The following is a 25,831-nucleotide window of genomic DNA, read 5'->3' as shown; positions in this document are numbered from 1 at the left end:
ACCCGTCAATTATAATATACTTATACCTTTGGTTTTCATTTTCAATAATTTTCTAGTGCCTTATTTCTTGCGTGTTGTGAAATTATTTATGAACAGTCAACTACCAATAGTTTAAGCGTGAAGATGTTACAGACAGAGTTATTTTTGGATTTTTTTATATTAGTAAGGATAGTTCGCGTTTAATTTAATACTCTATTTGTATATTCTGCACATGTCTGAGTGACTTGATAACTCGAATTATAACTTGTGTATTTTACTGAGGCTTAGTTCAGTATCTCTCTAAAGTTAAACTTAATTTACATTCAGTACACAAATAGATTGACATGACGGCGACAGGTACATCAAAGGTCTTGTTAAATATTTATAAAACCCGTACTCAGTTTGTTGAGAAACAAGTCATAAGTTAAACATTTAATAGTACAAATGGATCCTTTGTAACTTCACTCTTTCATGCTACCTTTTCTCTGGATCTAAATACCATGATACACCTCTTAAATTCTACATTCGATTCGAGTCGTGGGCGTGGGCTAAAGATTTATCCATCCCTAAAACGTGCATATGGCATACCTATATGGGAAACGACGCAAACAAACTATGAAAACCCAAATCACGAAATAGTTAGAAATGTAGGATGACTTGTGTACAATTTTATACGACATACATAATACTTTTTTCTTTTTTTTTTGCACTGTTGGTACAGTACGGATGTCTATACCGTCTCCAATTGTCCCTCAATTGCTCAAAAGTTAATTGGAAGAGATCCCTTAAAGGGATAAGTTCGCCTTTGTACTAATGACGAATGTTCCTGTTTTATTCAGATTTTTGTACATTAAAGTGGTTTATTATTACATACTACTACTTACTACCTACAGATGTGCAAGTTGCGGAATGTTTCCATAAAGTTCGACTAGTTTTCGGAAAATTACGCAGGAAACAAAGGAAACTTTATTTCGGAAATAGAAAATTTCAATTCTTGTAATTCCAAAATATAAGAAGTCGGAATGTATTTAAACTCGCATGTGAGTTCTCGCTCGCGCCAATGCACGGACAAGTACGAATGAAATGCACGCACGACTGATGACCTTAACCTTTCAGCTAACCCGAGTTGACTACAAATAGGGTTTTAACGGGATCCCTTTGTTTCCCATATAGTTTTAAGTCATAATGTATTGTCATACTATCATTAGTCATAAAACTGAAACCGTTGACTTTTAGGGATTTTCGTAAGGTTATCCTATAGACAGGCTAGGTTAGATTAGGTTTGTTTTATGGCAACCCTGAAAGTGACACGTTTCTGAACCAAATGAATTATGGCTAACGAAAATGCGGGCAAACAATACATTATGACTTAAAACTTTTTGGAAAGAAATAGAGACCTGGTTTTAATACTTTTACCTTGTTTTTTGCCCTTGGACGGTATATCGCAAACCTCCAGTTTTTCTGCATTTACTTTTCATTGGTCGTTAAAATAGCATTCTACTTTAATGCTTCCATTATTGCTCTACAGTAAATAAACAGCTCATTTACAAACATCATCATGCCGTTATCTTACAAGTTATTACAAAGTCTTAAGATCCATTTTCGTTTGAAACTCGAATATAATTCATTTGTTTAATGGTCGCAAATTGAAAGCAAAGTTAAGTGCGCGTATTTTACGGTCTAGTTAGATAGCGTCATTGATTTATGGCGTGTCAAGTGGGATGTTTGCCTTGGGAACGATAACACATTCAGACGAGTTTGTAAACCGAAATTAAAGGCGGGGACAAACTGTGTCCACGTACTTACCTACGCAGCTCGCAGGAGCATTCCATCGTTACGTAAGGGACATTGCGGACTCATTTTTTCGACTTTCCGAGCCTGTTTTTTTTTGGCTTGCCCATTTATGGTGTAATATATCAATTGGTATCATCTTAAAGCTGCTTGTTTTATTAAATAAACTGTTTAATTTACTTTTACTATAATACGCAAGTCGACAAAGTGATAAGCGATTCGCATGCAAAATACGCCAATACTTTGTCTTACACGTAGACATTGCATAAATAAAGAATTTTGTAAAAAAACTACATGAAAAACTTACCGTTCTCATGGAATGTTTTCGCAATGTGTTATGTAATCTGAACCCTAATTTTTTTACGATTGGAAACATACATAATCGTAACCTTACCTAATCCATCAGTTTGGCCAGGTACTGTCTCGTTTCCAACATAGACAGAGAATCATACTGTATTTCTCTTACGCTATTACTAGCACCCAAAACCACCCTTGGCGTTCTCAAATCACGGCACCTATGCAATTAAAACTGCACGAGGCCATGCGCTTGTCGGGGAACAGAACCCTATGGAGGAACCTGGTCTTCAACAGGACATGATGTCACGATCCTCAGTATTGAGGGACCGACTGAAGAAGAAGCACTCAAAAGAAAGGGATAAGTATAGTTTTTGTTGTTTTTTAGGTACTGACAAATTTGGTTTGCCAGACTATAATCATTTATTCGTTGCACCCATGGTATTACAAGATGTTCTTATTCTTACACTTAATCAGTACAGACATTAACATTTTCAGGGTTTAGTAGACTCACCACGAGCTTGTCACTTTTATAAGACAAACGGCTATCGGTTCTTCAGTCTTTTATCTCCATTCTTGTCTGCCGGATTTTGAAAGAAATCATAGTATTTATTTTTTCATGATTTTTTTAAACATTGTCTAAAAACACTTTTTTCGAAACTCGATTGCTGTGAAAAATCTTACATAATATACGAAATCTATACATATTTGGGTTTGTCTTTGATGTTTCTAAAAACTGGTCATATACTTTAAATTAAATTTAAACTAATTAATACAAAAGTTTTGGCCAGAAAACCTCTCTTCTCTTCACCTAACTTACCTATGCATTTTTCCCCACAAATACTTTTTTGATTTGATAGATTTATTTTGAGTAGAACTACTGAAGACTATGAAATGGTGAAATTTTAAACAGTTTGTGAACTCGGTTAGTAAGAGAATCATTCTAACTGTAGTTAGGTTACTAATTAAATGTCAACAGTCATCTTATGGGAGTAATTGCGTGAACTGGAATATTTACGTTTCATTCCGAGGGCGGTAGGTACCTATGACTTTGTTTTTTTTACATAAAATTTGTGACATCGCAATTTTAAGGGCCACTTGCACCAATCACTAACCCGGGGTTAACCGGTTATACCAGGGGTTACTATGGTTACCAGTACAATTTCTCACTGGGTTAACGGTTTAACCGGTTAACCCCGGGATAGTGGTGCAAGTGGCCCTAAGAAATGCACCACTATCTTAAATTTTTGTTTTTATTATTTGCTGAATTAAAGCTAGGCGGGGTAAGTATATCAATGGACCTTAATATCTATAAAATAAATATTTGACCTATATAAGACCTAATTTTAATTATTTCTCGGGGTTTTCTCGACGGGCTACAGTATGAGATTCTTCAAAAACAGGATAAGGGCGAGTCGGCCTCTCCCACTGAGGGTTCCCGTACATATTTAACTGATTTATTCTTTTTTATACTTATTTAGTTTTCAGATTTTCCCCTGTACTTGTAGTGTAAGACGATATTAATTGCCAAATTTTACAAACACATGTAATAAATAAATTTATGATTATTATAATTATTTTATTACACTAGGTATATTTTTTTTTTAACTTTAAAGTAGTCAAAATCTGTTATCCCCAGAAGACAAACTTTATGTGCGTTTGGGTGAAACTTTGGCAAATTTTCCCAGTTTTCCCCTTTTTCTAATAAGAGATATTTTTCCAGAGATAGCAATAATTAATAAATATATTAATTCTGCTGCAGTTACTAATGATGCTCCAAAACTTAGGCCGAGCACGCCTCCGTAAGTTGCTGAAAAAAAAAAGTTTAATTGAACACCGGGTCAATAATACCAATATAGGTAAATACGAATAATGCTAACATATTCACCCCTTGAGTATGGTCATAACAAAATCACTGTGTATACACTATACAGACTGTAAATCCAATACGGGCGAATATTTAAACGGTGGTTAGCATAGGACCTAATAAGTATAATTTAGATAGATTTTGCTTACAAATGCAATGAAAATTTTAACCATACAAAATAGTTCGGCCCGCAATGTAATACACCATACAATTAAGTTACGGGATACGAGCTTTTTAAAGTAACTGTCAACGCTTGTTAGCAGTAACTATTAAAAGGGTCGTATCTCGTAATGTCATGTCATATTATGTTTCTTAATGTTTGCAGTACATTGCTCCTCGGTAAATTAAAAAGATAATAATTACGGGGTCATAATTAAATGTAACTCAAAAAACTTCTCATTAAATGATTAGACGGATAAATTCTATAACTGGTTTAATTTATTGCCCGTATTGGATTTACACACTGTATTTCGTCGCTGTCCTCTGGTATTCTTACCGATGAAATAGTCGACGTCCATCAGCAACGCCAGCTTGTAGCAGCTGCACGAAGATTTGCCGAAATACACTTTGATGGACGCGAGATGCTCCACGTTTACATCTTTCCTATAATTATCGTACTTTATTAAGGGGCCCACAGATTACCAGTTCGCCGGACGATTGCAGCCTGTCACTTGTTCGGAGCTGTCACCTTTTGCGTTTAACTGACAGGCTGATATCGTCCGGCGGACTGGTAATCTGTAGGCCCCTTTAAGACGATAGTGGGCGACCGCGGGAGGATAGAGTAAATCAGCGGTCGGCAACCTTTTAGCAGCAAAGGGCCACATAGTAATTAACGAAGTTGACGCGGGCCGCACTTTGTTAATATTTATGACTTTATCAGACATTGTCGTTTGTCAATATAACATACAAAATAACCAGGGAGGCTCGCGGGCCGCCAGTGATAGGTTCACGGGCCGCATGCGGCCCGCGGGCCGCGGGTTGCCGACCGCTGGAGTAAATCATAATTATAGTGATCGTTATCAACGTGCTGTGTTGGTAGCAAAGTATGGTTAACAAAAAACAAATACGCAAGTATTTTAAACATTATATATTTCACAAATTATGAGATTTATATACATATTTATAATCACTTATCCAAATTATACTGAATAAACGACTAAAATTTGCTCAGCATATTTAGCTGTCAGTTGTTCATGTCGATTGGAAAAAATCAATTTTAAATAGCTAAATGACCTTTCTACGTTAACGGAAGTAACAGGAAGGTTAATTTAAGTCTCTAAAATATTGCACGCAACTATAGTTGTATTTTTATGACATTTAATGTCATTTGACGTAGGTACATTGTTTTAAAAATATATTTGGGCGGAAAAGGTTTTGTACCGTAAAGAGTTAAGAGGTGTAATCCTAAGATAAGTATTTATTTTACAGTTAATAACAAAAGTGAATATTCAAATGTAGGTATTTGTTTTTTCTGCCAACCATACCCTTTGCCACAGAATAAGTAATAGTATTATCATACAGAACGGACACGCACCGCCCCGCCCCGATTCGGATTACCTCGCCCGCGACAGGCTGTGACATGAATGTGTGCGTAAGTCGCTCTACTGAGAGCATGTCAGGATTCCGTCAGAAACTCAATGACGCGTGTACAGACGTGCCGCGCACACATATAAACGCAAATCATTTTTGATGTATGGCGTGTCCGCCCTGCCTTTGCTACGAAAACCGCACGTTGATAACGATTACTAAATTCATAAAGTTGGTATACATAGAGAACGCATTACCGTCAACCGGGCTGAATAGGGATAGAAATTGGGAATGATAAATATGTGTACCTGATAATTTTATGTTAAGAGGCCGGTATCGATTTTAGTCGCAAAAATGTAAAATTGATAGATTGAGTCGATGAAATTGTCCACCTTTTGTTACGTAATAGAAACAACAAGTACTGGTATCTATTAGCACGTCTTCTTATCTTGCATTTGTACAGATCAGTTTTTTGAAAACTGACTCACTAAATTAGTAATGATTTTTTTTCTGATGGACGTTTAGGTAAACGCGCGTAAAGCACTGATTTAGTCGATCTTATTTGTAAATTTCGTAAAGTTTGGACTGCTAAAAATGGTAATTTTGTATTACACATATCCTGTACTCCATCTTTCATAGACTACATTTTTGTTATATGATATTGAACAAGAGTAAATGAAAGTTAGACGAAATCAATTTTCACCAGAAATTACTTCAAAACAAGTGAACATTTTTCGTGAAAATCGACTTAATTTCAACGTAATTTTGATACTTAAACAATCTACAACATTTCCTGAAACTGTTCTTATACATCATTTTTTAAAATTTATAACTATAATTTTTTGATGAATTTTTAAAAACTGCCCCTTCTCGTCATATATTTCCGGTGACGCACGCTTGGGACCTGATTATTAAAAGGCAAGATGAGAAGACGTGTTAATAGAAACCAATACTTGTTATTTAGATATTAGGTAACAAAAGGAGTACAATTTCAACGACTAAATCTATCAATTTTACATTATGGCCCTAAAATCGTTAACGGAGCCTTAAATCGCTTGATACAATTTGCATGGGTAGTTTTTAAGAATTTATCTGGTAAATATTATTCCCAAGTTGTCCTATTCACCCCGCCATTCCACCCTAGTTGATGGTACATTAGGATTGGTGTACATACACCACAGTAATAAACGAAGGGTAAACCCTAAATAAAGCTATTTGTAAATATCACACAAATATTCCTTATTGGTTTGAAACCCAATTCTAGGCACGTCTGATGTCTGAGCGTATGAGACGTGGGTTGACAAAACGAATACTATGGATGGACTACGTACGTACGCTTTACGTCGTACGGATGCCATTTAGTTCACAGCGTGTACAGTTCAGTACAAGTATAAGCGAAATGCACGATCATTTTAATAAATGAAATCATAATCATAATTTAGATATCAGCAAAATAGAAATAATACACACATCGACCTAGCCTCAGGGCAAGCTCAATAAGGAACAAATACACGTACCTATTTGCGAAAAACAAAAAAAAACCTTATCATGATTCGAACCCGGGATATCCTACTAACTAGGCTAGGTTAAGATGGGCCGTCAAAACAATTATATCATAATAAAATTAAAACATAACTGTCCTCCTGAACAGAATACTAATAGTAATAACTCTTCATTCAACGCAGGAAATTTGAATTGGTAATAAGACTGTAAATCCACAGAATACGCGGTTTGGTGTTAAAATCTATTTGTAAAGCAATTTGTATTCGCTGGCTGAAATTATAATTAATGAGTTTGATGATTTTTGTATAGAATAGAGGCCACTGTCAAACGGTTTTATTTTGCTGTTAAATAGGTAGTTTTCACTGAAATAGTTTTTGCGACAATTTTTAGTTTTCACCAAGGCACTTTGCAAAAACCAGTCCCAGTTAAAGTCACCGAGGCCTAACGGAAAACTAGTTTTAACTAGTGAATAAGCGTTTTTACTAAGGCGATACCATGGTCTAATAAAACATGGTCTTCTCTTCCCAGAGTGTCACTTGCCTACGTCACAATAACATTGCCACTTTATTTCAACATAACATGTTACATGGGTACATTATATCTATGGTTAATAAGTTAAAATATTTCTTTATAATTTTATAATTTTCATTTATATGTATTTTATCTTAAATTTTACAATAACACGTCATTTTTAATTATTCGTTAGCAATATCTTCCGATTCACGAAAGAAATTTCAGACGTTCGGGTAATTCTGTTTACACTACTGGCAACACAGGATAGCGCTGTTACATATGACAATCCGCCATTTTGTCCCTGACCGTCATCCTTGTCGAACGCGTGTTAATTGTTATTTCCTTCTCGCTCAGTGTCAGCAGTCGCAGTATTTTCCAAACTTTTCACGTCGTAAGTTTGGTAATTAATGTTTTGTTACGAAAATGGTTGGCTGTTCTATTCGGAACTGTAAGAGTAGGAATGAAAAGGGCAGTATAGATTTGTTTTATTTTACTATGTTTCTACATGAATAACTTAAAATGAATGGCGTTAAAATAATTTTCACCGTTGGTTAAAATTCTCCCACATTTTAAAGTTTGAGAACCTGTAAACAGCATGATGACGTAGGCAAGTGACAGTTAGGTCATTCGCGAATCTCGGAAGAGAGTACCAGGCGGAGTATATTATTATACCATGGGCGGATACGGAAAACTAGTTTTAACTAAGAACGCGCGGTTTTTTACGGTAACATTATAATAATTTATCGTCATCTAAGCCACAACACATGAAGCCTTATTGAGCTTACTGTCGGACTAGGTAGGTCGGTTTATGAAAGATTATTTTACTTATAAAAAAAGAATGGTACTCACGTGTCGAGTTTAGGGTAGTCGGAAGCATGGAACGGTAGGGTATTTTTACTTATAGCGTAGCGCTTGTCCCGGCACTCAACGTAGCAGAGCGGGTCGCACGGTACTCTCTTGCCGTACACTGTAAATACAGACCAATGTTAAGAGGATTATTATTATTGGGGTGTTGTGGGCCTTTGAGTGCCACGTCAACCAAGCAGTGATCTATTGTGACGGCCCTTTAAAGTTCATTACTTGAACCAGGAAATTCCAGATTCTTTGGTCTGTAACTTGATTTTTTCGATTTATTATTTAGAATCAGGGAGCGAAAAACATTCCATAATTTTTTTCAAAGCTCCTAATTCTTTGAATTATGAAAAAGTCTAAAAAATTTATGAAAGCCATAGCTGTGGTTAATACACATTAAATTGCGTATAATTTATAATATTTTCTATAATGTCAATATCCAGAGAGGAAAATGGGGACTACGTTTTTATGGAGAAGCGGATACGTGACTTCGTCCCCTTTCGTCATAGAGAGCCTCCAAGGCGTCTCTCGAGCGTCGGTGTGAAGTCTCCGTTCCCCGTGAACCATTAAATTCCGTTGCCTCTCCTTACCGGTACGAACGGTACCGGTACCGGTACGGTAAAGAGAACGTTTTTTTGGTTTCGCGTTCCATCAACCATCAATTAACCAGTTTTGGAATGAACGAAATAACATTAACAGTTTTGGAACGATAGTATCAGGTATTTCAATACCGGTTCCGAGCTTTGACTGTGGGAATGGGGGCTCACCCACAAGGAGTGAGAGAATCATCAAGATATCATTTTGATGTCACAACACAATGAGTTTGAATTGGGCTCCATTACATATCCTTCACATGCGTTTTGGAAACGCTTATACTTCGTTTTTTAGGGTTCCGTAGCCAAATGGCAAAAAACGGAACCCTTATAGATTCGTCATGTCTGTCTGTCTGTCTGTCCGTCTGTCCGTCTGTCTGTCCGTCCGTATGTCACAGCCACTTTTCTCCGAAACTATAAGAACTATACTGTTGAAACTTGGTAAGTAGATGTATTCTGTAAACCGCATTTATAAAAAAAAACACTTACTAGATCTCGTTCAAACCAATTTTCCGTGGAAGTTTGTATGGTAATGTACATCATATATTTTTTTTAGTTTTATCATTCTCTTATTTTAGAAGTTACAGGGGGGGGGGGACACACATTTTACCACTTTGGAAGTGTCTCTCGCGCAAACTATTCAGTTTAGAAAAAAAAAGATATTAGAAACCTCAATATCATTTTTGAAGACCAATCCAATAGATACCACACACGTATGGGTTTGATGAAAAAAAAATGAGTTTCAGTTCTATGGGGATTATGGGGAACCCCCAAAATTTATTGTTTTGTTTTTCTATTTTTGTGTGAAAATCTTAATGCGGTTCACAGAAAACATATACGTACCAAGTTTCAACAGTATAGTTCTTATAGTTTCGGAAAAAAGTGGCTGTGATATACGGACAGACAGACAGACAGACAGACAGACATGACGAATCCATAAGGGTTCCGTTTTTTGCCATTTGGCTACGGAACCCTAAAAACGAAGTATAGGTGATTGCAACCCCCGTCTAAAAACAATTGTTATTTATACCTGTCAAATTATACGTGCAGGGTAAGTCTCTTAACTCGCAGAACCGCTTGGACACATCTAAAAAAAACAAAACAACATCAAAATCGTTTATTCAGTAGATAATTCTCAAGTCCTCTAATTAGCATAGTTTACATCATGCTTTTAGTTACTTGTACCATAATTAAATGATTTTAAGCCCTGAAATAATTAGATAAGTCTGAAATAGTTATTTACAGTACATAGGTGCTCCTTCCCGCACTAGTGCGTAAATAAGCACTTTTCGTTGCTATGTCAAATATTTAAAGGGGCACATGTGCTGTAAAACGTTGTACGATACACGTGAGAATAGGGAATTCGCAACTCGTGTCGATTTAAACACTCCCTTCTGTCGTGTTTTAATATATCGCCACTCGTTTCGAATTTCCTCTTTTCCGCACTTGTATCGTAAATAACTATTTTTGACAAGGGGGCAAAGTTGTTGTTAAACCCCTCGTGCTAATATTGATACCCGTGCATGCGAAAAATTCCAGAATTGAACCACGAGCTTAGCAAGAAATATTGCGACAGGATTTGTGCTTCCTTACATCACTTACATGTCGGTAAGATAAGATGTCGGATTTAACCCAGTCAAGTGTCGAAGCATTAGTAACCAAGGTAACCAATCATTCATAGATGTCGTTTATAAAAGAAGTATAGCAATTCCTCAGAGTTTTAATATACACGTTAGTATTACGTAAGTACCTTATTTGTATAGATTTAATTTAGTTAGTTGTGTAAGAAAAATCTACTTACTTAGGTTTTTATAGGCGAAAATTCGTTCTAGGTTTAAGTGCTTTCATAATTAGTTTCTCCGAGTTTTCTCATTCAACTAAATTCATATTTATTACGTGTCGGCAGGAGAAAAAAGTCAATTGAAAAGGCATAGCTCTGGTTTATACATTAAATTGTGTAAAAATATTTTCCATAATGCCAATATCCAGGGTGGAAAATGGGGACTACGTTTCTATGGAAGAGCGACCAACCACTATTCTCTTAATTTACTCACAGGCATAGCCTTTCGAGTGACTTTCATATTGATTTTCACTGAGATAAGGTATGAAATGGTAGAGAAATTAAATTCTTTGACTGTACCTCTGTACCTATAGAAATGGTTCGAATGCGTCAGGAATATTCTTCAATTATCTTAAAATCTACCGATGCAGGTAATTGGCTAGCCTGCCCGTGGCAGTGTAATGGAACTGTCCAGTTTAGATAGCCAACCAAGTTCTGGATTATTCGTAAATCAACGGATTTTGAAGAGAACGAAGCGAAATTTCTTTCAAACATTCAATCAAATTAACCAATTTTATCCAATCAAGTAAGACCCAAAAAAAAGCGTTTGATGAATTAATTCCCAGCAAGCTGGAAATCGTTTTAATACTTTCTTTTGGTCCTAAATGCGTGTAATCCGAGTTTGCGCAATCCTAGAAGGTGTGAATATATTTTGGGAGCCTTAGGAGATAGATTTTTCCTTGGATTGTTAAACCACTCGATATAGAAGGAGCCCACAATCCATTACAATGGCACTCCCAGCAAAGTTTTGTGGAACAGACACTGGTGGAATAAAGTTTTCGGATTTTAACATGATTATTCCAAGAATTAAAAAATTCAAAATGGCAGCCATTTTTTACAAACTTTGATTACGAATTCATATTAAGGTATAACCTATCATATAATTATATAGTTATATCATTGGGTATTATACGAAATAAGATGCGTTTGTACGTTGCACGAGACACCTCATGGAATCAATGAATAGATATAATAAATGCATCTTATCTTATCTTATCTTATCTTATTGCAACTTTGCAATATAATATGTAGGTATATATAGAGTATATAGATAGACTCTAAATCACAAATGTGTAGGTCTATATTTACCTACAGATCAAAGCACTAGAATACCTACGTACCAATATTCTAATTCGAAATCTGAGATAGTTACTGCAGGCTTATATCGATTGAACATGCTCTACTTCCGATGCAAATGAGAGCTACATGAAGTAAAGATATCCTGGGCTTTGGCCTATTAATAGTATTTTATGCACCAGTTGTAATTCATACCTATTTCAATTATTCCATTGTAATATGTTCATTTGTACATTTTGGTCTTACATTTGGTGTAGAAGATGGGGCGAAAAAGGCGAGTGGCGTTAGTAACAATTTGAACCGAAATCTATTAAAAAAGACACGACGAGAGTGGCTCAATTATAAAGCATTGCATAAAATACTTCTACGACTAAGTACTTTAAAAAAAGTGCTATAGGTATTGATAAGCAACAATTATTTTCAATTCGCATACGCACTCGGTGACGCAGGTCTCGTCTAGCACAGTATCAGCCATGTGTTGGAAGTAGAAGTGGTAACAATTTACAATGGGAAATATTCTCGAGCGAGAACATTTCCCCTACAAAAGGGAGTACGTTCTCGAGAACGGCACACCTACTTGTAGGCGTGTAGCCACATTCCGCGATGAAGTTGGCCATCACTCTGTGACGCAGGTCTCGTCTAGCACATTATCAGCCATGTGTTGGAAGTAGAAAGAACTTAAGTGGTAACCTCGGGGGTACTTGTAGGGCGTGCAGCCACATTCCGCGATGAAGTTGGCCATTACACACTCGGTGACGCAGGTCTCGTAGCTGTAGCGGTCCGTGTGTTTTAGCACCACCTAGATAAAGATAAAGATAAGATAAGTATAGCTTTATTTCAAGTAGGCATATTACAATGCGCTTATGAACGCCAAATAAAGCTACACCGGCTTTAACCCCTCACCTCTGTCCGAGAAGATTTAAATCCTGTCTAAACTGGAGGAGAGTATCCTAATACGGGACCGGCAAGAAACTCGGCGGGACACATCTTTTCAAAACATTAAATCTTATGATTTACTTTTTAACATTTGAGATTTTATTTTGGGACTTGGACGACGACGGTCGGCCATTTCAAGAAGGAAACATGACATTCAGGCATTTTGGGACTAAGTCGTTTTGAAAATTTGGACAAATAAAGATAATGGCATTATGAGCTTCAGGTGCAATGAAACCAAAGCGGTGAAACTACCTCATCATGGAACCAGCAGGCGCGGTGCGCGGGCGACGCGTGTCGTACACCCGCCTCACTCTGGTACACTCCTGGCTCCACCTTTATGTCCACGGATGTACCTGAAGCAGCATATTTGATTTTAGGGTAAGGTACGAGCTTTGCCGAGGTTTTCTCGAGGGGCTACAGCATGGGGTTCTACAAAAAAGAGGGTACAGGTATTTCTGTGTGTTGCTTGTTGAAGCGCAGTGGTACTCCCAATAAATTCCTAAAATTTCATGTACCTATTACTGTAGAGTTTTTATGCAATACGCGGTGATCGAGTAATCTGTAACTTTTACCTATAGTCACATACGTGTCCCGTGCAGACGTTTCTGGGAAGTCATTTGGATCATTTATAATAATCTGAAACGGGAAAAATAATCATTCATAAAATATATTTATATTACAAACAAATTCTACTTTGATCTAGGGCAAAAAACTATAACATGATTCTTTTACAGAGAATTAGTACACACTTATGTACGACGTGATTCTGGGGACTATGTGTAATGGACATGTTACCTTAGTCTGGATTATATCTTAGCCTGTGGCCCTGGGGTGAAAAAGTTTGGAAACCTCTGAGAGAGTACACGTACCAGCGCGACATAGTTGATGGCACGGGACCAGCTGAGATAATCGTCGGGTTCGACGTTGAACACGACAGTGAGACCAGGTGACTGTGGCCCTCGGGTCATAAAGTTTGGAAACCTCTGAGAGAGTACGTACCAGCGCGCCATAGTTGATGGCACGGGACCAGCTGGGATAATCGTCGGGTTTGACGTTGAACACGACAGTGAGACCAGGTGACTGTGGTCCTCGGGTCATAAAGTTTGGAAACCTCTGAGAGAGTACGTACCAGCGCGCCGTAGTTGATGGCACGGGACCAGCTGGGATAATCGTCGGGTTCGACGTTGAACACGACGGTGAGACCCGACGTCCTGGAACAATCAGGTATCGGTGCTATAGTTGAATCAAACACTCGCTTGCCGTATTCGCGTGCAACAAGTATTTGATTCAACAGTTTCGAGATTCCATTCACTATTGACTATGACAGTGCACTGTCAATACATTTATGAAAATATTCTGTATGTACATAAAAATATTGTAAATTTTAGAAAAAATTGTGAAGTTCATAATATTAATACTAGAAATAAACATAAGCTCGCAGTGCCCTTCACTCGGCTCCATAAAATAAAAAAATCATTCATGGGTAATTGTGTAAGATTTTATAATAAACTTCCAAACCATATTACTGAATTATCTATTAATAAATTTAAGAATTATGTAAAGCGTAAACTTATTTCTAAAGCTTATTATACCACACAAGACTACATGAATGATAAAATAACGTGGGATTAATTGTTATTCGAAATGATTATTTATTTATTAGGTGTATTTGATTAATGATGAGGAAATTGATATTCCGATATATGTACTTCTTTTGCTTTTTTTTTTATTTATTTGACATTTAGATTTTATTCTAGAAACATTCTAGACTAGTATTTTTTATACAATTTTTTTCATGTTTGACGATCCTTTTGTGAATTCTTAAATTTGTGTTAAATTTGATTTGTATAATAATCCAATATTATTATGGAATAATAACATCAATAAATTGCTCTGATAATTAGCTTAAGATAATATTTATGTTAACGATTCATAAGTGCTTGTTGCTAGGCCTACATGAATAAAGTATATTTTGAGTTTGAGTTATTGTATTACTAGCCTCGATGCATAGGTATGTTCTCGCTAACTAAAATTTTATATCAAACCTCCCCGCACGGCATTGCAATAGTTGATGTTGTCAACATTTCCCGTGTGGTTAACAAACTTCTAAAGTTATATTCCTCTTCGTTGACGGCTAATTGTCATTGTGACCATTGTCACAATGAAACAGGTGCCAGGTACCTGCCGGACTCTGACGTGGCGATGATGGTGCCCGACACGTGGTCAGATTCTTCGTCGCCGTCGTAGTACTCCAGGGTGTCATCGTGTGGCAGGAGAGAACTGAGAACAGATTACATAATGTGAATCTTATTGTTAAAGTCATAAGGTGCATCGACGGCCGATTAAGGTTTACTGCTCAAGAAGGCTTGTGTTGTGCACGATGTATATAACATACAAATGTCATCACACAAATAAATGCCCTTACCGGGAAATCGCCTACATAGGCAGGATCACTACCGACTCGGCCAGACCGGTCGTCAAATATCATAGATAATCGATTAGCTCGCTTTCAATTCCCATCCCTCAAGTACGCTGGTAAATAATGAAATGATTCACGAATGGGCTCGGGCCCGCCATGTCAAAGCCAAATGATGTCAAAGTGAATATACGTGTATAACTTATAGTTAAGGTTTTAAGTAACAAAAAAAGGTCGAACCTTTTTTTGCTTGATTAAAGCATGAAACTTGGAACAGTTGTTCCTTATATCAAAATAAGCCGATTAAGATCGGTAGCCCGAGGGACCCCCCGCTTAAGCCCGAGAGGGGGGGGGATCAAGTAGCGCCCCGCCCGGCTTCATTCTAAAAATTCTAACAGGCCCCGTTTAGCTAATAGGTCATATTTGGTATCAATTTCGGATAAATAAATAACGTAGAATTCATTTCTGGTATAAAAAATTGCAATTTGTTGAAAAAAAATTAAAAAAAAACACAAAAAATCTAATTTTTCAAGTGTAATTTTTGTTTTTTATTTATTGCCAAAATTAAACTGCTTGGTTTTTCTACATACAAAAAATATGACAATAAAGCCTATTTAATGCAGATTTTAAAAACATAACTTTTACTAACCTTTATGAAAAAGAAATTGCATTAAAAAAACATATATCGTCCCGCGCCGGTGAATATCTTGTTACCGACATAGGCATCGATATAGACAACATCCGAAGTACACACTCTGGAGACCGACTAAATGTGTTGTTTATTATTGTAGATCATATATTAAAGATAGAAAGGCGTACATCATATTTGATTAGAAAAAAAATGTGTCGTTCAGTGAAAAAAGGGACCTTGGAAAAATTTATCATAGAGCTCTTTTGTATAGAAGCATAGTTAATTCCAACTACTCCATGGACTCTATGGTCCCTGTTCTCAATGAATAAGAAGTAAACTGTAAGTATTATTTAATCTACTTACTTTATTACATTATAGAATAATTTGCCAGTAACTGGCCGCTTTAATAACTAGCCGCTCTAAACTAAAAATGAATTCTATTCACCTATAAACAGAATTCATTTTAGTATAAGGTTCCAAAAACTGGCCAGCTTTCAATAACTGGCCACTGGCTAGCCTAAAATGAATTTTTGGTTTTGGGTGGCCAGTTACTAAAAGTGGCCAGTTACTGGCGAATTACCCTACCACACTTTAATTTTGCGTCTTGTGTCGTAATACAGTTCCTTCCCCAGACACATAAATGCGTACATTTCATCATTCATGTAGTTGCATCGCGTTTTTTATTCCGGTTTGCATTTACTTCTGGTCAGTTCCAACCATATTCTGACCTAAGCAGGTGTCAGACCAGTGTCGAACCCGTCGTCTGCTTCTTGCTTCCATTCCCAAGAAGTCTGACGGACTGAGCAAGTTTGACGACGAACTAACGTCTGAATTGAACCTAAACATCAACCCCTCGGTACACTGCGCGTAATAGGGCATTTATATGGCTCCCTTTTGTTAGAAGTAGGTATACATTATGGAATTTAATAATAAAATAACTTAGCAGTGACTTAATCTCATAGAACAGGTATAACATTATACAACTCTTCATTTCAATATCCCGGTGTAACTTGCCTTCTTCAATATTGCACTTATTACCGATCATATAATAACATTTTAGTATTTTAGGGGAATGCTTTTAGCCACTGCTATTGCTCCATCTTGTAAGGGCTTGAATCCTTGTAGTGGTTTGGTTGAACTCTGAACAGATTCCATGCTTCGAATTCACTTTTTCTCCCCTTTCCACTGAATGCTCGAAACAGGGCTAAGACTTCCGCTCTTTTAGGGTAAATAAAAGATAGTTTACTTAGCTTATAGAATAGATAATTTTATTAGCTTAAAATATAATTCCCTGACCTGGATGCAATGGTGTGTCATGTGATATAATTGTGTTTTCCACTGTGTCAACGTGAGCCCACAATTCCTGAAGTTGGGGAAATATTCGCACGCATGAATCTAGTCTAGCTGCTATGACTACGTTCGTGTCTACTGTGCGTATCAATACCTTGCAATGACTGTTTTACAGCATCTGCAACTAGGGCCATCATATTAAATGAATCGGACTTTTCATGGTTCTTGGACTATTCGGAATCTCACGAGGAACATTACTTGTGACATGTTTCTCTACACAATTTCGCGATGGCATAAATAAGGACTTTTAACTCTTCGAAGTTTTGTCAACACAGTGTCTCAAAATGATTTACCTAGTGGTAAAGAAATGAGTTTCACTAAAAGATCAGTGGTTATAAGTGAAGCTTACCGTCATGGTAAATTAAACTCTAATTTATTTCTATCGGGCCCTGAAAAACCAGGAGTCGTACTCGTATTCCAAGCATTCTCTCGATCGACCTTGTAATACTGTAAGCTCAATAAGACTTGTGATGTGGGTACTACGTGATATATATCATATATATTTGATACATACACTCAAAACATCCATAGGTAATTCAGGAACGAGTATTCACGCTAAACAGACAAATAAATGCCTTCTAGAATTTGAACCCGGGTTCCCCATTCAATATAAGGTGTATAAAAGTGAGATCTAAGCATGGACCCTTTTTAGCCTGGCCGATACAAGGATTCAAGCTCCTACAGGATGGAGCAATAGCAGTAAATAAATAGCATTCGCCAAAACTTTATTATACCTTTATATGATGATAGGTGAAATAACCTTGTAAAGCAAAGTAAAGTGATACTTACAGATAAAGCCGTTGCAAAATAATTAAAAAATGCCCGAAATAATTCTTTACATGAATCGACTACTGAAATAGAAGCAGCCTTATCAGGATAGGATTATATGTTTGGGGTCAGACTTTAGTTCCTTTTTAAACTTGCTCAGTCCGTCTTCTTCGGAATGAAAGCAAGGAGCAGACGACTGTTTCCAAACTGTTCTGACAACCCTGCTGTGGCCAGAATATGGTTGAAGTTGAAACTGACATATATACGTGAATGACGAAATTTACCCATTCATGTGTCGGGGGAAGGAACTGTATTAATACACAAGACGCAAAATTTAAGTGTGGTATAATGTAATAAGCAAGTATATTAAAGAATACTTACAGTTTACTTCTTATTAATTGAGAACAGGGACCATGGAGTCCATGGAGTGGTTGGCATTAACTAAATACGAGTATGCTTCTATACAAACACGAGGCTGGCTGTGATAATTTTTTTAAGGTCCCTTTTTCACTGAACGACACATTAAAAAAAATTGTACGCTTTTCTATCTTTATAATAGAATCTACAACAATAAACAATACATTTAATCGGTCTCCAGAGTGTGCACTTCGGATGTTGTCTATATCAATGCCGATGTCGGTAAAAAGATATTCACCGGCGCGAGACGATATAAGTTTTTTTTATGCAATTTCCTTTTAATAAAGGTTAGTAAAAGTTATGTTTTTAAAATCTGCATTAAATAGGCTTTATTGTCATATTTTTTGTATGTAGAAAAACTAAGCAGTTTAATTTTGACAATAAATAAAAAACAAAAATTACACTTGAAAAATTAGATTTTTTGTGTTTTTTTATTTTTTTTTTCAACAAATTGCAATTTTTTATACCAGAAATGAATTCTACGTTATTTATTTATCCGAAATTGATACCAAATATGACCTATTAGCTAAACGGGACCTGTTAGAATTTTTAGAATGAAGCCGGGCGGGGCGCTACTTGACCCCCCCCCCTCTCGGGCTTAAGCGGGGGGTCCCTCGGGCTACCGATCTTAATCGGCTTATTTTGATATAAGGAACAACTGTGCCAAGTTTCATGCTTTAATCAAGCAAAAAAAGGTCATTTCACTTAACACCCTCACTATTAATGAGGTGAAGGTGAAGGCGTGACCCCGAGCGAAAAATGTGTACCAGATTTAAATTTAGCATAGCTTTAGAAAATAGAAAATTAGAAAATAAAACAGTGTCGCAATTATGTATGAAGGTAGGTACTGAATAATTAATTTCAAGAAAAATAGACCAGGTGGTCTAGCATGAGTTGCGTTCTCGCGCGCGACTTCATACATCTTACGCGACTTCAAATATGGAGTCGCGCGTGAGTACGCATCTCATGCTAGATCGCTTGGTGGATTTTCGATACAAAATACCAAATATCAGATTTCATAGACTACTACACCGATGTAATTTTGATAACTAAAACGAATATATGATATAAAAAGTAACTATTTCCGCAAAATACGGATGTGTTTGCTTTTATTCAGCGACTAAGTTGGAGTTTGTAGAGTGATACTTGCAAAGGGAGTTAGGTCAATACTACGGGTACGTTTGGCTGAGGGCCGAGGGGTAAGTGTAAAGAGGGGAAACTCGCACTTAACCCAATGTGTAAACAGGCCCCATGAAGGCCAGTTACACTTAATTCACAGCCAGTTCCTTTTTTTCAGAAGTCAAAGTCTAGTCTACTTATTACATTTATAGTTGGTCAAGCAAATCTAGTCAGCAGAAAAAGGCGGCAGAAAAAGGCGGCAGAAAAATCGCGGTTTAGCAACACTACGTTTGAATTGTTTGAAAATCACGTGTCTTGTTTTGTTTACATTTCATCGTTATTCGATGTACATTGCTGCTTTTTGTTCATTTCCTAAGGATATCATACTTTAGTTTGCTTTACATTGCTACTGACATATCCAGCTTGACAGACTATATTTACTTACAGTTCAGATACGTCGTTCAGGGCAGCGTAGTTAAAGGCGCAGCAGTGGCCCTCCCCCGTTTTTATCAGAGTAAATATATCCATACACTTCTTCGCCTTTCTATTAAACTCGCAGTACAACAAGAGGTTTTCGCATTTTTGAAGAACCTTGAAAAAATGCAACACTGATTTCAATTTTCACGATTTATAACATTCATCATCTTCCTCGCGTTTTCCCGGCATTTCGCCACGGTTCTAATGGTTCGGTTAACTAATGGAAAGGAAATGGCCCAGGAAATGGCGTGGGCACTAGACACACATACATGTATACATTCATGTGGGTACATTATTAATACAATTTTAAAATGAGACTGGTGTCAGGAGCAAACCACTGTATCGAGCTGCATAACCCTAAAATCTTTTCCACAAATCGGCGTTTCTACAGTAGAAAAATGCGGAAATCCTGTCCTATACATTATACTCTTCTTTTGGGGAAGCTATTGAAATAAAAAACATAGCAATTTCAATCAGGACGAGGGTTTTAGGAACTCATACACATGGAATCCAGTTATTAGTGAAAGTAGAAAAGAATACTGGCGGTTGAAAAATCGAATACTTATGTTTAGTGCTGTGTGTCGACTGAGTGACATCCCGGGTGTTAATAATGTTCAAGTTGATAAACAAGACCAAGTGCGGGCAGTTCGAAAAACTCTCGTAGCTATATTCTATATAGAAGATGTTGATTTCAATTTTGGCCAGTCTTTTCCGAGACCACGGGGACAACGCCGTCCTCGAAACGTAGGAGGTACATTTCAAAACTTAGTTATATGTGATTAATAAAGTCCTGTTTTAAAATTAATAAATTGAAAAAACACTTGTAAAACGGTTGAAAGAACTTTGGTTTGGAGTGCAGTAGTTATTTTATTTAAATATTATTGCAACGAGTTATATTTTCAATCTAATTTTAAATTATGATTTCTTCAGCTGAGTACAAAAGTAAACGAAGCATAATAAGTTACAGACTAAAATGAATAAATTTTGATGTTGGTTTTTCCAGTTGGGGACAAAATTATATTGAAATGGAATGCACGAAAACAATGAATGTTGCATCTAAATTTTAATATAAAATACGAAACGGTCAAGGATTTTTTTTATTTTAATTTTGTACCTTGTCACTCTTGTCAGGGTGACAATAGTATACTAGTAACTCTAACATAGGTTAGTCGAACGATCGAGTAAAACGAAGTTCTTATTAGGTACATTCATCTTCGAATAGGGGCACCTCCCGGCTTTTCGAACTTTTTTTGATTTAGCATAGTTTTTTCTTAAAACTTTAGTGCATTTGTTCTTATCTGAGTCTAAACCTTTTGATCTAAGAATTTTAAGTGCGAATATCGCTTTCAATTTCCATGTAGCTTCAATACCTTACGAAAGAAAGCACTTTGAGTAATTAAATGGGACAAAGAGCTCTGCTCTTTTGAAGCGCTCACTTTTGAGCGACCAGAGCTAATAAATATCAGACATGAAACGGCTCTTTACACGACAAAGTTTCGGTGTTTGTTTTTGTTTTCGGATTACCGTAAAATGAGCCTACTTAAATCCAGAATTAGCTCCCAAATTATAAATTGAAAATATATTTACAGTACATATACAGGCCCTATTTTCCCGCACTAGTGCGTAAAATAGCACTTTTCGTGTGTATGTCAGAAGTTTAAAGGGCCATATGTACTGTAAAGCGTTACACGTGCGACTAGGTAATTCGCAACTCTCTTCGGTCGTGTTTTAATTTATCGCCACTCATTTCGAATTTCCTCTTTTCCGCACTTGTATCGTAAATAACTATTTTAATTATTATATTGTGGTGTGTTGAATGTCTTGTTTTATAACTATTATTGTAACGCGAATAGTACTATAAGATTGTACTTGACGCGTTTGTATGGTTAGCTACCTCTTTAATACGAATTTTCCATTCGTTTTCCCTCTGTAACCTCTCTAACAATAACATACAAGAACCTCTCTAAGTCGATACCCTCTATAAGACGAAAACTCGTCTAACTTAATAACATAGCCTAGTAACATAGCTTAACAATATATCCTAGTTCAGGCATTTGTAAATCACTTGTCTTTATGAATTCTTAGTCTTTAAGAGTAACCACTGTAACTTTTCTCAATAAATTATTTGTATTTGTTGTTTTTGTGTAATATGTCTTAAGGTTCGTGATATCGAGGTTCCATAGTAGGTACCTACATCTCGTTTTCATTTGTATTTATAAAATAGAATATTTTAATGTTCCCACAAACCTCACCTCTTCCATAATGGTGTCCATGGTGTAATAATATCCCTTTAAGATGTTCATTATCTCTGTGGCGTTGTTCGCATACGGCGTTATATTGTGTGTCAGTTTCGGTAAGTCTTCGAGAAACTTATCGATCTCATTTTCCGTTCGGTTGTGTTTCTTTCTGAAAATTAATAAGAAATAAATAAATATTATACTTATAGGAGAATTCTACAAAGATCGACCTAAAGCCTAATTCGAACGAACACTGATACCAGAATGATATCTATATGACATCATTTATTCTGTTCGAATTTCGAATTGGCCTGGTTGTCCTAAACTTTCGTTTTTGGTACAATTTTCCACAGGCAACTAATAGGTACTCATCGAAACAAATCTAAAAACCCCAAACAAAATAACGTTGCGTTGTTTTATCACAAAGTTCATATGGCCACCTCATCATCATCAGATCCGCTCGATGGGGCCATAATATTGCATTGTCACCCGACTTAAATATACTATATGTAAATGAAAATATAAAGTTTTGTATTGTTATCTGTAGATACTTTTTTGTGACTGTAGGCAAAGGTAATCTATTGTAAATATATCTCATATCATTATAATTACATAAATTGTGCCAATTTCCGGCAAAAGTAAAATATGAAGGATCGTTTATGAAATTGATAATGTTTAACACGTGTACGTTTTAAGGATGACTTAGACCGGCCGACCGGGCCGTGTCCGGGCCGGAGCTTCCGGCGCTTACTTTTCTATGACAGATGACAGGTGATCACGTGATGCTTTCCATAGAAAATGAAGCGCCGGAAGCTCCGGCCTGAACATGGCCCGGTCTAACATGAGTCATCCTTTATGTGAAACGTAGTCGTGGCTTTATTTTATTACTTTAAAAAATGGTTTGATGGTTGAAATAATAAAATGGCGGATAAAATAAAATAAAAATCTAAATATTCTTGAAAATGGGAATGTTTCAAATCGTTGGATGAGATTTTTTTATCTGCTTTGTATATATTTATGGCGTTAGTCATAAACGGCTGCTAACTTGATCAGTTGATGATCGTCGTTTGTCCCTATCTGTCGTTATGCCATAGAGAGGGACAATTGGGACAAACGACGACCATCAGCTGTAATTAACTTAGCAGACGGTTATGAATAACGCCGTTAATATATAACTTCGTTTTGGTGGAACGATTGTGATGATGATTGATAAAAACTATCCGTCTTTCCTTGGGCCTCACATTATCTTCATACCATACGGCGGTTCAACGGTTTAAGCGTGAAGAAGTAATTACCAAATATCCGACCCATCTCTAACCCATACTTACAAAAGTGTAGCGATATTGGCAGTCTCTCTCACGGACACCATGTTCATGTTGCAGATGCTGACGCTGGGGAAAGGAACCTGGTTCACCTGGCAGGTCGAGTCTACCTGCAAAACCATGGTCATGTTAGTTCGCCCAGGCCCCGTAGACAACATGCATTGGCATACTCCATGGCTCTGTAGCGAACGAAACGCAACTGTCACATTAATATTATGGAAGAATGATAGAAAGACACAAAGCGATTCGATAGCGAAGCGATAGCTATTGTCACCTTGGCTAAGCCGCCAGAGCAGAAACCTCTCGACACTTACAATGCCCACGTGAGCCACAAAATGGTCGCTCTCCGACAACAGCGCATGCCGCGGCCACCATCTTAACTTTGAAAACTGGCCGTCTCGAGTCTGTGCACCGCACGTCGCGAAAACTTAAAATATTGCTTTGCCGCCAAAAGGGAATTGATCCTCCTAACAGCTTGCCTCCAGGCTGAACCTTATATTCGAACTTAAAAATGTACCTACTTAAAAAAATTATAAAAGTCAAACGAACGAACTTTACAATAAATCGAATAAATAATAGTCATAACTAAACAACAAGAGAGCAGAATTCGTTTTTACTGTGAGTGCTGATTCAGAGTTCTGAGGTAGCGACAGATTATAATAGAATCACGAGTGACGCTCACGCTTTTGCACGAGGTACAAAAAACTTTGGTCACGTTTGGCACATCATACAACTTTTCACATCAGCAGTTAGAACATATTAGAAGGTAAAAAACAAAATATGAAAGGAAAACTCCCCTAAATACAGTATATACCTTTCGGGGACGTGGTGAAATGATAATATATTATGCGGATCGATAGTAAGAATACGTAAGGATGTTTGAATAGCAAGAAGCTTGTGTATAATGCGCGTAATTGGCGTAATTGCATAGATCAGATAGCCGGTAACCCGCACATATCACTCTGTATGTATTCATAGTATGACATACAAATCTTACCTTCGTATATATTTGGTCACTGCGTAACTTTTTTTGAATGATCACTATAAAAATTCCGGTTATAACAAAAGTAGCCGCCATCGCCATCCACCACAGTGCCCTGCGTCTTCCTGATTTCAGTTGGAATTGATTCGTACCGTGAATTGTAGTGACGTTTTCTAAAAATGTGCTTTTCGTTTTTCCTTTAGACTTTTTTTGTGACTTTTCTTGTTTTGTACGCCATTTATGACCCATATTCATTGCTCAGCCTAGTTTATTAAGGACAGAAATATTATAAACTTATTAACTCACAAAACGAATGTAATAGATTGAAAAAACTCTTACGCTTACTCGTCGTAGTGCAGTTTCTAACAAAGAAATCAATGTTTTAACTCAAAAGTAAAGTAATTAAAAACTACTTAGGTAGTCTCTTTCAAAAAGTCAATGATAGTTTCAGTTTTAAAAAGTTTCAAAGAAATTAAAACAAGTAAAAAGTAAATTTGTAAGTAAAAAGGGCATTTAATTTCTAAAACTAATAAAAAAGTTTTCTTGTCAATTATATCGGGTATTAGGTTTTGTAAGTTTGATACGAGTAGGTACTGATCAGGGGCCTTACCATGATGTCGTTATTGCGATTCTGTTTAGGACCTAAACTGAATCGCTAAAGGACGGAGCTATATAAGTCGCATAACTCCATCCCTTAGCAATAGGGTACATGACTAATTTTCATTTATAGTATCAATCGATCAGGTTTGTTTTTAGGATCAAATGTCTATATGGGACCCATTGCATTAAAGCAAAACAAAAGTCAGAAATTATAGTCAAAGTTCGACAGTCGCACTTCACTCGCGAAACGCCCCTCACAAAAGGATAAGTGAACGTGACGTCAAGGTCACTGAGATCCCATCTTGTAGTATGGACAAAACAAGAAAATAGCGTTTTTGTCCGTGACTTATTGCGTTTATGTATATAGTTGCTATACAATATTTTTTTGGATAAAATGTAAGGAATCGAATAGTACCTACCCTTACATTTATCGTTTTTGGAAGTTAAAAAAGAACTTAAATTTTGAAACCTGAACCCTGATACCTGAAATTTAAGTTCTTTTTTAACTTCCAAAAACGATAAATGTAAGGGTACTATTCGATTCCTTACATTTTAACAGTTCCGTATTTTATTTTAATATCCACATTATTGTGATAAATTGCTCATTTGCTATCTATTTTACTAGATTTTGTTAAAAAATTCAACATGTGTCATCATCCCTATTCAGTTTAGTCATGGTAAGGCGCCAGATCTATTGTCCCTTGCTTTACAAAATATTTACTACATTTGTTCGTGTTTAT

General features: G+C 36.5%; 1 protein-coding gene across 1 annotated transcript; it reads right to left on the bottom strand.

Moving 5' to 3' along the window:
* Positions 1-3,713: 3,713 nt before the first annotated feature.
* Positions 3,714-23,637, bottom strand: LOC134650511 (pickpocket protein 28-like). Its single transcript, XM_063505467.1, has 11 exons — positions 23,516-23,637; positions 22,203-22,356; positions 19,919-20,064; positions 14,954-15,052; positions 13,902-13,983; positions 13,345-13,408; positions 13,025-13,125; positions 12,457-12,635; positions 8,324-8,443; positions 4,428-4,534; positions 3,714-3,874 (listed from the first exon to the last, which is right to left on the bottom strand). The coding sequence occupies exons 1-11, from the start codon at positions 23,635-23,637 to the stop codon at positions 3,714-3,716; spliced, it is 1,335 nt and encodes a 444-aa protein (XP_063361537.1).
* Between the last annotated feature and the right edge of the window lie 2,194 nt (positions 23,638-25,831).

This window comes from Cydia amplana, chromosome 8 (assembly GCF_948474715.1).
Source record: "Cydia amplana chromosome 8, ilCydAmpl1.1, whole genome shotgun sequence".
In the NCBI taxonomy this organism is placed as follows: domain Eukaryota; kingdom Metazoa; phylum Arthropoda; class Insecta; order Lepidoptera; family Tortricidae; genus Cydia; species Cydia amplana.
The sequence above is the reverse complement of the archived record's forward strand: the minus strand, read 5'-3'. Positions and strand labels throughout refer to the sequence as shown.

Coding starts and splice junctions, on each gene's coding strand:
- LOC134650511 (XM_063505467.1), bottom strand. CDS start 23,637: ATGACCATGGTTTTGCAGGTAGACTCGACCTGCCAGGTGAACCAGGTT. Junction 13,984..14,953: donor GCCACGTCAGAGTCCGGCAG/GTACCTGGCACC, acceptor TGATTGTTCCAG/GACGTCGGGTCTCACCGTCG. Junction 13,409..13,901: donor CCATCAACTACGGCGCGCTG/GTACGTACTCTC, acceptor TTCCCGTTTCAG/ATTATTATAAATGATCCAAA.